We start from the raw sequence: 17,882 nt of genomic DNA on the forward strand, positions 1-17,882 counted from the left end.
CAAAAGACATCTGTAGGTGAAAGAAAAAGACTAAGAAGGATGCAGTCAACAGAGTGGGAGAAAATTATTTCTACCTATATGTCTGGCAGTAGTTTGATAATCAGAATATATGAAGAACTCATAAAAAATGAAGCCTAAGAAATTCAGTGGACAAATGGAGAAACATGATGTACAGATACTTTAAAAAAGAAATACAAACATCCAATAAACACAAAGTAGAGATATCCAATAAAAACAGAAAGGGTCAAGCATTTTAATCATAAGGCAAATGCAAATCAGAAATACATTCAAATTTTGTAATATTCCAGTGGAATGGCTATGTTTAAGTAAAACAAAAATAATGTATGGAGAAGATGAGCGAAAGATATCCCCTTCAGTTGATGGAAATATTGTTTTGAATATGAACCATGGAAGTCAGTAACAAAGTTCCTCATGAAGAATAAAAATAGAATTACCATGTTATTCATTTATAATACTGCAGGGTATATATTTGAGTAATCAAAACACAAAAAATGACAGTACCTGCATACAATGTTCCCTGAGCAGTGTTTATACTATCCCCAAAATAACAACAATAGGATATGCATAATGGAGAAGTTTTGTCAATAAAAATTAGATTATATCATTTGCTGGAAAGTTAACAGAACAGAAGATAATGAGGTTAAGTGAATAAGGAAGATTTGGAATGGCACACATTGCATATAACATCTCATGTATGGAATTTATTTTTTTAAGTCATGAACTTATATAAAAATTCTTAGGGCCCATGAAGGACCAGAGAGAAGAAGTTGGGGTAGAGATAAGAGGATAGAACAGAAACTGATTACATCATATACTCACAAGCCATTTTGTACAATTGCTATCTATAATATAAAAGAATGAAATTTCAGAGCATGGTACTTGATGTCTATAAACTGAACACTTGTGAGGCAGAGACAGGTGGATCTTTCAGAGTTCAAAGTCAACCTGTTTTATATAGTGATTTTCAGGTCAGCCAGGACTTCATAGAGAGGTTCCTTTATGAAGAGGAAACAAGAAATAAACAAATGAAAAAAGAAAAAAATAGGTAGAAATATGTTGCCAAAGTATACATCAATGGCCATAGTTTGCAATCTGTGAAGAGTGGAGTAATTCAGAGACATGTAGTTTTAAATATGTGAATTTACATAAGTCAATATTAGAAACAAGAAAGTAATTAAAGTGACCACCTTATAATAGAAGAAGAAGAGTGGGAGAGGAGAGAAAATAACAGGAGAAGAAATGTAGAAAAATGAGAGCAGATATTAAAGCATAAAGATTTATGTACTATGCCTGCTTCATCTTTTTCTGCTCTTCAATATGGATTCAGATTTATATTTAAAATTCTGAAATCTGGCACTCCCCAGAAGTCAAGATGGAGGTGAGAGACCTATACCATGTTCTATACCAACATGGGCACCATCCACTGTATTCTGGTATTCTGTTTCCCAAAGTCCCACTCTGCCATCCAAACCCACCTACCTCATCCACCTCCCTAAAGCTAACCCTCACCTAAAAACTCCAGCAAACTCTGTAGACACAAACACAACCCACACAAGTTGGAAGAACAGATTCCATATGTACAGGTACAACACACACCAGTCAGAAGAACAAAGGCTATGCTGGATTTAGACAACAAATGGCCACAAACCTCAACTGAGACAACCCTACTGGACCTGAAGATCTGTGAATCAATAGAACACTTGGACATTCTCACCAAAAGCCAAAAAATGAAACAGATAATAAAGGAACAAAAACCCCACCCAACAAGGATAACAAAAGAATCAACACCCATACCTATAATCATTCCAACCTCAGATATATAAAGGCCAGTGTGAGAATACATTTAACAACAGAAAAAGCAATATGGTATCATTAGATACCGGTGATCCTACAACAGCAAGACCTGAGCAATACAGTGCAGCTGAAGCACAAATAACTTTATGAAGATAACAGAGGCCCTTAAACAGGAAATAAAAAATTCTGTCAAAGAAATGGAGTAAAAGATAACCAAAAATTGGAAGAAATCAATATATTCCTTAAAGAAAGCAAGGAAAGCCAAGAAAAAAAAAAAACAAAGAGGTGATGGAAATGGCTCAAGACTTGAAAATTACAATAGAAATAATAAAGAAAACACAAAATGAGGGAATTCTGGACATGGAAAATCTGAGTAACTAACTGTAGATGAAAGCAAGTATCACCAACGAAATGCAAGAGATGGAACAGAGAATCTCAGGTGTTGAAGGTACAGTAGCGTAAATAGATCGATTGGTGAAAGAAAATGTTAAATCCAAAAAAATTCCTAACACAAGCACCCATGAAATCTGGGACACCATGAAAAGACCAAACCTAAGAATAATGGGGATAGAAGTAGAACTTTAGCTCAAATGTACAGAAAATATATTTAACAGAATTGTAGAAGAAAAATTTCCCAACCTACAGCATGACATGTCTATAAAGGACCAGAAGTTTAGAGAAAATCAAATTAAGTGGGCCAAAAAGACCCCTTACCCCATAATAATCAAAATACTGAGCATACAAAGTAAAGAAAGAGAATTACAATCTGCAACGAAAAAAGTCAAATAGTATATGAAGACAGACATTCAAGGAAGAAGTAAAGAAATTTAAAACTTCATAGAATTCAATGAAAACTAATATCCAAGCATATGGAACACTATGAAAACAGAGCTAGGAGGAAAGTTCATCGCATTAAGTGCTTACATGAAGAATTTTGAGAAATCTTACACTAGGAAGTTAACAGCACACCTGAAAGTTGTGGAACAAAAAGAAGCAAGCTGACCCAGGAGAAATAGATGTCAGAAAAAAATCAAATTCATGATTGACATCAATAAAATAGAAACAAAGAGAACAACATAAAGAATCAAGGAAATAAAGACTTGATTCTTTGAGAAAATCAACAAGATAAATAAATATTTAACCTGACTAAAAGGCAGACATAGAATATTCAAATTAACAAAATTAAAACAAAAAGGGGGAAGTAACAGACCTTAAAATTTGAGAATCTTTAGGTTATACTTCAAAGATCTGCATTCTACAAAATTGGAAAATCTAATATAGATTGACAATTTTTATGATAGAAACCACATACCAAAATTAATAAAAACCAGACAATTTATATAGACCTATATCCCCTAAGAAAGTAGAATTAGTCATTAAAAGTTTACAAGCCAAATAAAGCCCAGGGTCAGAAGGTTTTAATGTAGAATCCTACCAGACTTTCAAAGAATAGTTAATACCAATATTCCTCAAATTGTTTCATACAATAGAAACAGAAGAAACATTACCAAATTCTTTTTATGAGGCTACAGTTATCCTGATATCAAATCACACAAATATGTAACAACTAAGGGAATTATAGACCAATCTCCTTCATGAACTTTGATGCAAAAACACTCAATAAAATACTGGTGAACTGAATTCAAGAACACATAAAAAACCACATCAACCATAATCAAGTAGGCTTCATCCTAGAGATACAGGTATGGTTCAACATATGAAGATCTGTCATCCATCAGAAAAACAAACAGAAAGAAAAAAATTATGTTATCATATTGTTAGAAGCATAACAGGTCTTTGACAAAATCCAATATGGTTCATGATACAAGTCCTGGAGAGAGTATGATTACAAGTTACATGACTAAGCAGAAGAAAGGTAGGCTACAACAAGTCTATAGCCAACATTAAATAGAGAGAAACTCATGGCAATTCCACTGAAATCAGCGAGAAGTTAAGGTTAAATACTCTCTCCTTGCTTGTTCATTATAGTACTCAAATTTCAAGATAGAGTAATAAGACAAAAGGAGATCAAGCAGATACAAATTGAAATGAAAAAACTCAAACTTTTGGTATTTTCAGATGATATGATAGTATACCTAAATGATCCCAAAAATTCTACAAGTGGACTTCTACACCTGAAAAAAAAACCTGCAGTGATATGGCTACATAAATGATTAACTAAAAAAATTAATAACCTTCCTATATACAAATGATAAATGTTCTGAGAAAGAAATAAGGAAAACAATACCCTTCACTGTAGCCACAAATAGTATAAAGTATCTTCTGATAACTCTAACCAAACAAGTGAAAGATTTGTATGACATAAACTTTAAGTCTCTGAGGAAAGAAATAGAGAAGATATCAGGAGATGAAAAGATATTCCATACTCATGAACTGGTAGGATTAACATTGTAAAAAATGGCTATCTTACCAAAAGCAATCTACAGATTCAATGCAATCCTCACCAAATTTCAACACAATTCTTTACAAACCATTAAAGAACAATAACCTTAAAGAAAAATAATTCATATGGAAAAACAAAAATCCCAGGATAGCCAAAGCAATACAATTCTGTACAATAAATGTAACATGAGGGCCTGATTGTTGGGGTTTCTGTCCTGCCCAGTTCTCACAGCCAGTAAGCCCCCAAAGAAAATAACACAGAGGTCTCCATAAGTTATAAACTGATTGGTCGATTAGCTCAGGCTTTGTATTAGCTCTTATAACTTATATTAGCACATTATTCTAGTATATGTTATCCACATGGCTCGGTACCTTTTTCAGTGGGGCAGGTCATATCCTGCTTCTTTGGTGATCTGGGAAGAACTGGGAGAATTCCCAGAATTCTCCTGTTTTCATTGCCCTACCTCTATTTCCTGGTTATCCTGCCTATACTTCCTTACTGGCCTATCTGCATTTATTTAAAATGTGATTGACAAAATACAGACTATTCTCCCACACCAAATAAAGGAACTTCCTGAGCGATCACCATCCCTGACTTTGACTTAGATTATAGTAATAAAACCACATGGTATTAGCATAAAAGCAGATAGGCTGATCAAATGGAATCAATCAAAGACCCAGAAGTAAGTCTACACAACAATGAACACCTTATTTTTGACGAAGAAGCCAAAATTATATAATAGAAAAAGAAGGCATCTTCAACGAATACTGTGTACACAAATGGATGGTTGCATATATAAGATTGTAAGTAGATCTTTATCTATCTACCAGTACAAAACACAAGTCCAAGTAGATCAAAGTCCAGAACATAAATGCAGTTACACTGAAGCTGAAAGAAGAAAAGTGGAAAGTATCGTTGAACACATTGTCTTTGTGGGGGACAACTGCCAGAGTGGAAAGCCAGTAACACAGACACTGAAATTGAAAATGAATAAATGGGACCTCCAGAAACTTAAAAGCTTCTGTAATGTGACAGACACTGTCAAAAGAACACATGGCAGCCTACAGAATGGCAAAAGATTCTCATCAACTTCATGGCTGAGGGAATGCTGTTCTCTGAAATATATGAAGAACTCAAGAAACTAGACATCAAAATATCAAATAATCTATTTAAAAATGGGGTACAGATTTATAAAAAGAATACTCATCAGAACAATCCCCAATGTCTGAGATAAACTTAAGAATTGTTCAGTATCCTTAGCCATCAAGGATATGCAAATGAAAACAACACTGAGATACCATCTTACACCTGTCAGAATGGCTAAGGTCCAAACAACTTCTGACAGCCTCATTAGAGAAGATATGGAGCACGGGAACACTCTTCCACTGCTAATAGGATTGCAAAGTTGTACAGTCACTTTGGAAATCAGTATGTTGGTTTCTCAGAAAACGAGCATCAATTTACCTTAAGACCAGGATACACCAATCTTGTTGATATGTCCAAAGCGTATTCAATCATAACACAAGGACACTTGCTCAACTGTGCTCATAGCAGCATTATTTGTAATATCTAGAATCTAGAAAGAACCTAGATGCCCTGCAGCCAAAGAAAATGTTATATATTTACACAATGGGGTATTACTCAGCTGTTAAAAATAATGGCATCATAAAATCTAAAGGCAACCAGATGGAACTAGGAAAAATCATCCTGAGTGAAATAACTCAGATTCATAAAGACAAACATGGTACGATCTCACTCATAAGTGAATATTCTCTGTAAAGGATAACCATACTACATAATTCATATCCACAAAGAAGCTAGATAACAAAACATGCATGGGTTTCCTTGGGACTGAGAAATAGAGGAGATATCCTGGGAAATTTAGGGGCAGGGGTGTCGTGGGGTGGGGCGTCAGGGGGATCAGTATATAAAGTTTCAGGTGGGGGCAGGTTAGTGGTGGGACAGAGGGCAGAATAATGAAAAACATGTCTTAATGATTGGGCACTTCAGGGTTAAGTTGATCCCTGTTGCCAGGGAAACTCCCAAGAATCCACAAGAACAACACAAGCTAAGAATTCTGGCAATAGTGCAGAGGGTTCCTGAATTGGCAACTACAGAGTGAATTTCCTGTCCCGACTGCCCAGTAGCAAATAACAACTCTGAACCTTAACATTAAGTATAAATGCTTAGCTAATAGCTTAGGCTTGCTACTAACTCACTCCTATATTTTAAATTAGCCCATATTCCTTACTTACACTCTGTCATGTGGAGTTACCTTTATTAGCATGAAACGTTTATTTCCTGTTCCCTCAGTGTCTACCTTGTAGCCTTGACTCTGCCCTTCTTCTATCCATCATTCTCAGTATGGCTCTCTCACCTTTTTCTCTCCTGTTCAGCTCCTGGACAGTTGGGTTCTTTATTAAACAAATAAGAGTAATACATATTTCAGTGTACAGAAAAATTATTCCACATCAACCCATCTCCTGCAGATTGGTATCTGCCCTAATCGTCATCAGAGAGATTCATAGCCAAGCACTGGCCTGAATTCTGGGATTTCTGTTGAAATGAAGAAAGAGGGATTGTAGGAGTCAGGGGAAGTTAATATCTTCACCGGGGAACCCACAGAGACAGCTGACATTAATTAGCTAATGGATATTCATGGACTCTGGACTGACAGTTAAAGAGGCCTCATGGACTGACCTAGACATACTAGTCACATACTCTCTGCATGTATGTGACTTTGTGTTGCTTGGTCTGTTTGTGAGGTTCATTGTAGTGAGATCAGGACCAATCCCTGGAACTTGAAATGGCTTTTGGGAATCTATGCCCCATATAGGGTTGCATTGTCCAGCCTTTTTATGGGGGAGGAGCTTAGTCCTGCCTCAACTTGGTGTGCCAGACTTTGTTGACCCTCATTGTAGGCCTGTCCCTTTCTAAACAGAGACAGAAATGTTGATTGATGTTTCTATCCAGCCTATCCCTGCAGTCCCAAAGTAAAAACACAGAGGCCTACGTTAATTATAAACTGATTGGCCTATTAGCTCAAGCTTCTTATTAACTCTTATAACTTATAGTAGCCTATAATTTTGCTGTGTTAGTCACATGGCTTATTACCATTTTCAGCAAGGCATTCATATCTTGCTTGCTCTGTGTCTGAGTGACAACTGCAGATTGACTGTTTCTCTTCCCAGAATTTTCCTGTTCTCATTGCCCTGCCTCTACTTTTTGCCTGGTTGCCCTGCCTCTACTTCCTGCCTGGCTATGGGCCAATCAGCATTTATTTAAAATACAAGTTACAGGGTACAGATCATTGTCCCATATCACTCCCCCCTTTTCTTTAAAGAAGAACTCTGAATCGAACCTCCTTTGTTTAGCTTTTCTCCTGACCATTATCCATAAAAACTAGTAACCAACATTCTAAACAAAGACAAACATATATAATCAATTTTTTGGGAATGTGGGCATAGTTTTCTAGGCTATTTCCTGTTGATTAGGGGTGCTGATAATCTTATGGGGACCTAAGGAAAATTTAGAATTATGATCAAGTCCTGACTGGAGTATTTTGTGAGGCTCGATCATCTCAGTCAGCAGTCTTAAGGCTGTTATGGATATAGAACTCAAAGATCTGGGTCATCTGCTACGATTGGGGATTTCTCAAGGGGTCTTCCTTGATCAAACCTGATTTTTCATAGCCCAGAATGAATCCACAGCCTCTCATTTCCTGTGACAACAAAAACAAAACCTCTTCTCCAAAATAACATATCTTTTGACATCAATTTTGAAGTCAAGGCATTTTATATATATGTTTGATTAATCTAGCAGCATTTATAATCAAATGTCTTTTAGCAGCTGTTGCTCCTTTCTCAGCATTCAAACAATTCAAAGAGGCTTTGTCAATTGGGTCCAATCCATTCCATAGCTTTCTGAAAGTTTAGCCTCAAAGCAGAGGTACCAGATGGAGCTGTGTTTATTGCCACAACTCTATGGCATTTCAAGGTCCCTGCCACCACCAAGAAGCATGCTTTTGGCATTTCATAAATGCCTTTTAAGTGTTTGATGGACAAGGTCTCTTTTAACAGGGCTGCAAGATTTTGCAGCTAAAGCTGAGTTACGAAGCCTCTCTTAACTGAGACATATTTACCTCTAGCAGACAGAGCCCACCTGAGAAAATGCTGCTATTAAGAAGCCATGTTTAACTCTCTTCTTTTTTTATCTAGAATAACTTCCCAAGCTTTTTCAGGCTTTCAAGTAGATTTGGTCAGCCCACAATGGCACACCATTCTGTTGTCTGAGGTTTTCTGTCCTGCCTGGTTCCTGCAGTTGTTAAGTCCCAAAGAAATCGCACAGAGGTCTACATTAACTATAAGCTGATTGGCTCATTAGCTCAGGCTTCTTATTAACTCTTATAATTATATTAATCCATTATCCTTATCTATTTTAGCAACATGCTCTGTACCTTACTTGGCGAGGCAGTCATATCTTCCTTCTTTTGTGTTTTGGACAGGACTGCAGAGAGAGCTTTCCTCTTCCCAGAATTCTCCTGTTCTCATTGACCTGCCACTACTTCCTGTCTGGTTCCCCACCTATACTTCCTGTCTGGCTATTGGCCAATTAACGTTTATTTAAAATATAATTGACAGGATATAAACCATTGTCCCACAGCAGTAAAATTTCTTGACAAAATGCTGACTGAATAATATACCTATACATGATTTTTCTTCTTCAAAAAATAGTTAGTCAGTAAGAAATACATATATTTTCCTGCTTATTTTTCAACACCCTCATACTAAAATACATATAATGGACTATAGTTGTTTTTACCATTTAATCTGTTCTTTTCTTCTTCCAAACAAGCCCCTTCTTTAGTGCCTTCTCTCCATGTGTGACTTGCTAAATGAATTAGAGTTGTTTGAATCCTTGTGGGTGGACACCATCTATTTAAAATTATGCAAAGTTAGTTGTCATCTATTTAAATTTTGAGTAGTGATGATAATAAGGTAACACAGGAAAGAGGAAACACTCAGAAACTAAGACTATGTAAGTAAAGCTGAATAAAGTTGCAACCACATGTAGGTTGGATGTAAGGAACATCATTGCACAGTGTGGTATGTAGCCACCTTGCACTCAAGGGACTAAGAGTGAGAAAGAAACACCTGTAAGGAAGACACCTTTTTGTAACGCTCAGTCACCCCGAGTAACTATGGGGAGGAAGCCTGAAGACAGAGACTTGACTTCACCCTTCTTTTCCTTTCAAGGTAACATTGCTGATAGAGTTTTTGGAGTACAGAATCCAAAATAATCAGCAAACTAGAAAAATATAGAGTGGTGGAATGGATTCTAAACAATCCTGGGTCTGATAGCATGAGGAAAGATGAATTGAGAAGAAGAGAACTATATCATTTTGAAAAAGGAGGCTTGGGGGTATCCAGTTCATGAAGTTCCTTCTCTTTAGAAGAATAAAGGGCTGGAAAAGAATAAAGAAATAGGAAAATGGAAATATTTTACTATGTCTATATTTCAAATTGAACTTCTGTTAACTAGCTGATGATCTGCAATATCACTTATATTTATATATTATATATATATGTATGTATAAGTAATACCATTACTATTTGCTTTCAGAGTTGTACCTACTCATTTAAATTCGCTGGGCATGGGAGTGACCTTTACAATATGGAGATTCATTGGTTTGTATTTTCAATGTACCAAATCACTCATTTTTGATATATAAATTTACCTATATATGTATTAAAAAACTTAAAATAGAGAATAATGTGAAATAGGAGGTTGACACTGCAGCAGGGTTGGTGTTAGCTAGGTAAGAACTTCTTTTTCTCCTCTATCAGGCTGCATAGTGCCTTCCAGCATTGTGAATGTTAGCCAGCTAGGAACTTAGGCCTGTTTTCTCTGTGTCCTGTAACCAAAGAGTGTGGTGTCTTAAGTACTAGGGTCTTATCATTGGGTTATGGTGGGAGTATGATCACTGTCATTACACTGTATTGTTTCAGGTGCCATCCATCCTCCATGACCAATACCCAAAGAAGAGGAAAACTGTGCTTGGCACTGATATTTTCATTTAACATACATGTCTTCAGGGAACAGGAACATTTACTAAAGTGGCATACCTCTGTTCAAACTCAGAACTAGATCTTACTACATGACCCAGATATACCACTCCTGGGCATATAACCAAAGGAACGTGTATGCTATTACAAAGATTGTTGCATATTCATGCTCATTGATTTTATAAACATTATAGCTAGGAATAGAGTCAACTCAGATGGTCTTCAGTTAGTAAATGGGCAATGAAAATGCATGCATGCATGTTTACATATGTACATATTACTTCTCTAAAAAGAGGAAGTGACATTGAGAAACTTTCAGGCAAATGGATAAAACTGAAAGAAATTATACTAGCTTATGTTATCCAGGTCATAAGACACAATTCAGAATGCTCCATCTCATGTGAATATAGCTTCCATTCATTTCCATTTTAATGTAAAATACACATGGAAACTTGAAATGATTCATTGCTTGATGGGATGCATTTGGGAAGGAGAGATAGCTGAATGTAGGTGAGATGAAAGGAGAAAGTGAGAATATAGGGAACAGAAGGGTTCAGACAGGAAGTGAAGTGACGGAGCAACAGGAAGATAAGTCTGAGAAAGTATTAGACAAAATGAAGTCTTTATGAAGAAGTTATATGGGCAGCAATGATCTTGCAATTTGAGGACAAATATGATAAAAGGGAATTAATAAGACTCATGTGATATAAAAAACAGAGGAGGAATACTGGGTACTAATATTTAAGATAATTGGAATGAGATGGATGAGAGAAGAAATAGGGGATGAATCCAAAGCTAAGAATTATAGAAGATTTATGATATCTCACCAGTTTGTAAGCTAAATGAAAATAAAAGACATGAATAGGTAATGTATTTTATTTTACACAACAGTAGCACATTGTACCACAAAGTAATATGCATGTGCGCATGTTTGTGTGAGTGTGTACAGTTTGGTGCCATATGTAGTTTCATTCATCCACTGGAGAATCTTGGACTTTTCCTGGGAGTGTGGGAAGAATACTGTAGAGACATAACTGAATACAGTTAGAAAACATTAGGTTAAGTTCAGTCATTAAAATGCCCATAGTTGTGTATCTTTCCAGATACTATTAGTAGCAAAGTCATGTAGTTTATTTCCTTTGTTCTGAATATTTCCTCCTAAATATCCCATGGAAATTCGACACGTGCTGTAAGATACCCTGTAAACAACAACATAAACATAATTCTAAAATCATTTCAAACTGTTGATATTTGTATACATTTAGGGTTCAGGATATTGATTACCAGGGTTAATAAGCCAATTTATGAAAGACTATTACAGAATTTTAAATGATGTGGTTAGGGAATTGTATGTGTGTGCGTGCGTTTTTTTTTTTAAGAAAAAAATTATACAAATCCTGGTCAAAGTGTTTTTATGAAGAACTTATAAACATTATTTCATAGCGTCTGTCCCTATACCACCGATTTTTAAAAAAACATCAACTGAAGCTTGCATATACTGGAGCATTAATAAATGTGGATTCAGAGGACGTTGCTGGATCTACGATAAATCAAAAATGACTTACATGTTGATGGGATTATGTAAGTGATGTGAACTGTGTAAATTTTAGTTAATAAAATTGTTTTTACAATTTTCAATTGTTTATAACAAGGAAATAATTACCATGAGTAAATACTATACTAATTGAAGATTTATACAATTGTGTAGGATGTATTGTATAAACTTGTACTACAGAATTTATGTAGATACTTACAGTTTTATTCTAAATGCCCTAGATTTCTGTTATTGTTTAAGAGTGAATGCTAATTAGTAAAATTTCAATTTGTTAACTGATTTTGGTTATACAATGATACAACCAAATTGATTTCTGCTATGATTTTTTCAGTTTTACAGTATTAAATACTGTGTAACTTTGAATAAAAGTTATTAGAGTTGTAAATAATATCATCAAAATCTTTCTGAAAACTAAACTTCACAATTTCACCTTTTATGGTAATATAAGTCACATATTATGTTAACTTTCAGTTACTGAAAATCTCACAAAATTTCTTAATATCTTTCTTCCAAGTGTATTTCAATGTGTCATTGCCTTGGGCACAGAGTAGGTGTTTGTTTCATAAACACAAAGCAGAGAATGTGACCAGGGTACAAGACAAAGACATGAACCCTCAAGTTTTCTCCCTGCCCCAGTGAAATATTTCTTCCATTGGGGCTGTTCCACCTACAAAAACATTGCTATTCACCAGAAACCAAATGTTCGAATCCCTGAGCCTATGGGGACATTCTCATTCAAACTACTACATTCTACTCCCTGGTTCTCATAAATAAGCCCATGGCTGCATCATCATATAAAATGCATTTAGTTTACCTTTAAACATCCTCATTCACTTCAACAGTCTTAACACTATTTCAGTGACCAAAGTCTCTTTGAGATTCAAGGCAATCCTTTAGCTGTAACCCTACATAAAGTCAAAAGAGCAGTTACATACTTCCAGTCTACAACACACATTATACACATTACTTTCCCAAAGGGAGTGATGGGGACATAGAAAATAACACACCAAAGCAAGATCAAAACTGAACCTTTGAAGGAGGAATTTACAATCCCTTCACTTTTGAATCTTTTTATTTTTTAACTTTTATTCTTCTATCATGTATTACAACCTTACCAAAATTTCCCCTCTCTCCACTACTCTGAGTTCCTCCTCCAACCTCCCCTCTCCCCAAGATCAACTCTCCCTCTGTTTTCTTTTTTTCTTTAAATTTATTTTATTTTTCCTTTTTAGAAAGAAAACAAACCATCTTTTTTCATCTTACATCTTAATTCTCTGGGAAGAGTTAGAAAGATGAGAGGAGAGGTGAATATATGAAATGTGTGAAATTCCCAAATAATTAATAAAAATATTACATTAGAAAGAATCTTAATAACTTATATGTAAAAAAATCATACACCTCTAACAGAGAGACAATGCGACACTAGGAATGTTAATCATTCATGCCTAAACTCAAAGGCTCCATGACACAATGGAAATTCATCCTTTTAATGAAGCTGAAGAAACTTCCACAGTGGACTAATGGGGCTTCAGTCATGGTCCCAGTGTCAGTCCACCATCTATATGGCCTGAAGATATTAAAGAGGGATTAGAGAAATCAGACAAGTCCTGGGTTTTTTAGTATATGCCATTTTGAATACTATGGGGAAATATGCAATCCTCTTTTGCCCTACCCAGAATGCAAATCATCTCTTTATCCAAGTATCTTATCTTAAACCTGATCTCCCATGAACACTGAAGTGAAGAGTGCCTCCTCACATAAAGTTTTCTTGTGGTTTTGAAGATCCAATAGAACTCACAGTTTCTCTTTTGGCCTGTTTTTGTAGTCCATCTGCAACTTTTTCTGATATTGCTTAGTATTTCTGTCTTCTTAGTATTTCTGTCTTCTCTGGCTGTGTATTGTTTACCGTAGAAATCCATTTCCAAAGGTAAACTTGGCATCGCCATATTAGGCCTGTTCTATGTGGGCTCCAAACTTGTAGCAGATTTCAGGCTGGTCTCCCTGGCTTTCTTTTAAAAAAAAATTCTTGAAGCTATCAAGATACCAAAACTACTTTTTGCATTTCACTCCCCTGGACATCTAGTACAGCTTAGTAAGATCTGCTTTCAGTATGAGCATTGGAACTTAAGTCTAAGCCATGGCTATTTAGTGGTACTCACTTGGAAGCAAGGAAAGTTTCCCTAAACAGCAAGTCCATTCAAAGTTATGACGCTTAGCCACTGAAGAATCCTCCCTTGGCAAAAGCAAACTTCTCTCCCAAGAGTTCTGAAATGTTCTCAAGACCCTTTTTCATTGTTCCGATGCACAATGGCCCACTCCTGTTTAGTCACACTAATCTCATTAGCAAATGCTCGCTGGGCCCCACTTCTATTTTCTTCTTCCAAACATTTGGTCTTGCTCTTTCCTGACCAGGCTATGAACTCACCAAATCTTTCCATTCAGTTTCCTTTTGTTCAACTGTGATTCTGAATAACAAAGGCTAATATGACCCACAGCATAGTCTTACCCTTTTGTTGTTTAAATTCTGCCCTCTCAGTGTTTGCATGTCTCTTCGTATTTCTTTGCACTCCTTGTTCTATTTCAGTCTTTGTGAGACTATAACACACTGCTCTTCTGGGATAAAAGTTTGGTTTTCACTTCTTGATTCCATCTGCTATGGAAATGGACTCAAGGCAGATTCCATGCTACTGCCATGATGTTCTTTGCTTTACATGTTAATGTTTTATTTCTTTATCTAATAAACATAGACATTTCAATGTCTTGTCTGAATTTTTCTACTGTTATTAGATGAATTTCTTACCAGCACTACACGCTTCTTGGAGGTAATACTAGATATATTTTCTTAATTTATTTTTTCTCAAACTATATGCTTCCAAAGGAACATTAAAGCCATTCCCTACTTATATTTTTTATTGTAATGTTACATCTATTTCACAAGTACATGTATCATTAAGAAGATATCTCTTAAAACAGAAGAGGTATTTCATAAATGGGAAATATTTATTAATGTTTCTTGACTTGTGAGATGACTGTGCTAGATTACTAATATTATTTTGATATAACCTTTGACTCTAATAAACAGGGTTATTTACTTGGAAAGTTTAATTGCATTAATGTAATATAATTTTACAAATTTTAGACAAAAATAAAAATTATGAAAGTAATTATATTTTCTATAAATTAATATTTAAATAGATACATGAAGGTTTAAGAAGGCTTCTGTTCCTATAGACAGTTAAATTTTGAAAATATAATTTAATTATGTGTTTGCAAATTAGCACAATTCATAAATATGTTAAACATTACTCTTTGTAAGCTATCTGATGAATATGAAAAAATTTGTAAGCATTTTAAATAAATATTTTGCTGTAAGTTTATAATAGTAATTACATTGGTAATTGGGAAATTAATATTTTAAAAAGTAAACTATATCTTTTTTCAGGTAAATAAAATTTTTTCAAAACATTTATTAAATTTATAGTTAAACTCCATTCTTTCTTTTTCATTTAGGTCTTGGTTTTAAATTATCCGCAGTCTTGATTAGTCTTCTTACAGTTTTCATCTTTGATAGAGTTGTGAAGGGAAGCACTGACAGTTTAGTCGAGATTTCTAACTGATTTCTTCTTTGGGTAAGAATTGTCTATTTTCCCTTTGTCAATGGAATATTGATGTGGGAGTGTCATCTGTCTGTTGCTTTCATCAGTTAATTAATTAAAAAAACTGCTTGGCTTTTGATAGACCATCCCTTAGGTAGGCGGAGTAGACAGAAAAGAATGCTGGGAAGAAGGCAAAGAGGCAGACGCCATGCCTCTCTTCTCCATGCAGTCGCCATAGCTCTCCTCTCCAAGATGGATGCAGGTTAAGATCTTACCGGTAAGCCACCACCTCATGGTGCTACACAGGTTATTAGATATGGGTTAATTAAGATGTGAGAGTTAGCCAGTAAGAGGTTGGAGCTAATGGGCCAAGCAGTGTTTAAAAGAATACAATTTCCTAGTTCCAGGACAGGCTCCAAAACCACAGAGAAACCCTGTCTCGAAAAACCAAAAAAAAAAAAAAAAAAAAAAAAAAGAATACAATTTCCATGTAATTATTTCAGGTAAAGCTAGCTGGATGGCGAGAAGCGGCCCACTGCTCCACACTACAGAGTGGCACCCAACGTGGTAATGAACTCCATGTAAAACCTGAGAAAGCTTAATTTTAAACACACACAAAAACCAGAGTGTACCACAGCTTTTTGCTGTTCTTTGGTGGCGTGCTGTAGAGAAAATTCCCTAACTCAGCAGCCGCAATAGGAAAAAAGCTACAGTTTTAAAATATTGGCTTTCTGGGCTGTGCCGCCATTATGATATCTGCCTGGCTCCTGTGGGAGACAGAGCTTTTGGGTTCCATTTGTAGAAGGAGCTGTGGGCCGCTTCCCGTCGCCCGGCTCCCAGCTGTCTGGCTAGCTTATGCCCCAAAATAACAATACGGAAACTGTATTCTTTTAAACACTGCTTGGCCCATTAGCTCTAGCCTCTTACTGGCTAACTGTCACATCTTGATTAACCCATGTCTAATAATGTGTGTAGCACCATGAGGTGGTGTCTTACCGGGAAAGATTCAGCATGTCTAACCTGGTGGCTGGCTGCATCGCGTCTGCCCCAGAAAGGAGAGGCATGGCAATTGTCTCATTTCCCTCTTCCTCCCAGCATTCTGTTCTGTCTACTCCACCCACCTAAGGGCTGGCCTATCAAATGGACCGAGGCGGCAATTTCTTTATTAACCAATGACTTTCCTCCATCAGAATATTATTTTGATAGCCTTTAAAATGGTAGTAAATAGCTACATTTAAAATATACTTTACAATATGCTTAATGTAATGTCACAGGATTTATTGAGCATAATAACATAGACTGTGTTAAAATTATTAAAGATATTATTAAATATATGCATTTTTAACTCGTAGAAGATATTGTCAATCTTTTCCCCTTTTCTTGAAAGTAGATTATTTTCTCTATAATCTATCCTGATTATAGTTTTCCCTCTCTACACTCCTTCCAGGTACTCCCACCTCATCTCCCCTCTAGATGCACCCCATTTCTGTCTCTCATCAGCAAAGAGAAGGCTTCTAGGAGGTTGCCACCAAACCTGGCATAATAAAGTGTAATAAGATAAAAGAAAAGTCATCACACCAGTGCTGGACAAAGCAACCCAACAGAAGGAAAAGAGCACCCAAGAGCAGGCACCAGAATCAGAGACGCATTTCATCATACACTCAGAAGCCCCATAAAAATATTAAGTTGAAAGCTTTAATATAAATAGGGAAGACCTGGTGGAGACAATTGTACGACCTGTGCTTCCTGCTTTGGTCTCTGTGAGTGCTTATGAACTTTGCTGATACAGAGGACCATTTTTTCTGGTGTCCTCCATCTTCTCTGGCTCTTATACTCTTTCTGCTGTGTTTCTCTAGGCTCTGGAGCTCTTAAAGGAGGGATTTGATGGAGACATCCAATTTAGAGTTGTGTATTCCAAGAATTCCCCCCACTCTTTAATGTCTGGATGTTCGTTTGCGGGTCTGTGTATCTGTTCCCTTCTGCTGCAGGAAGAAGTTTCTCTGATATTAACTGAATAAGACACAGATATTTATGTATAAAAGAATGTTTCTGGGAGTTCATTTTATTTATAGATTTTTTATTAAAACCAGTAGGGTTTGTTTTTAAGCTTTGGTCTCTAGGCTGTCTATTCTCTGTCTAGTCAAGCAGTGTCAGGTATGAGTTCTGTTTCATGGAGTGGACTTTAAGTCAAATGAGATGTTGGTTGGCTATTCCCATATTTCTATGCCATCATTGCCTTACCACATGTTGCAGATAGGATTGATTATTGGTCCAAGAATTTCTACTGCCCTATGGATTTTCAATATCATCTCTCCAATGCCCCACAAATCCATCTGTACCTTCTTGCATTCCTCAACTCATTGTGATCGCCACTCTTTTCCACTTGATCCTCACTTTCACATCCCCACTGGCACCCTGTCTGCAGGACAAAATCTGTTCTATCTTCC

At 36.0% G+C, this 17,882-nt stretch overlaps 1 protein-coding gene across 1 annotated transcript in view; it reads left to right on the top strand.

The window, feature by feature from the left end:
* Positions 1 to 15,456, top strand: part of LOC130869262 (solute carrier organic anion transporter family member 6C1-like) — a 93,037-nt gene extending 77,581 nt beyond the window's left edge. The window contains exons 11-13 of the mRNA XM_057761267.1: positions 9,842 to 9,906; positions 11,728 to 11,865; positions 15,350 to 15,456. Of these exons, the coding sequence (XP_057617250.1) occupies positions 9,842 to 9,906; positions 11,728 to 11,865; positions 15,350 to 15,456 (310 nt within the window). The remainder of the gene's footprint in view (positions 1 to 9,841; positions 9,907 to 11,727; positions 11,866 to 15,349) is intronic.
* The last annotated feature ends 2,426 nt before the right edge of the window (positions 15,457 to 17,882 follow it).

Source organism: Chionomys nivalis, chromosome 2, assembly GCF_950005125.1.
Source record: "Chionomys nivalis chromosome 2, mChiNiv1.1, whole genome shotgun sequence".
NCBI lineage: Eukaryota > Metazoa > Chordata > Mammalia > Rodentia > Cricetidae > Chionomys > Chionomys nivalis.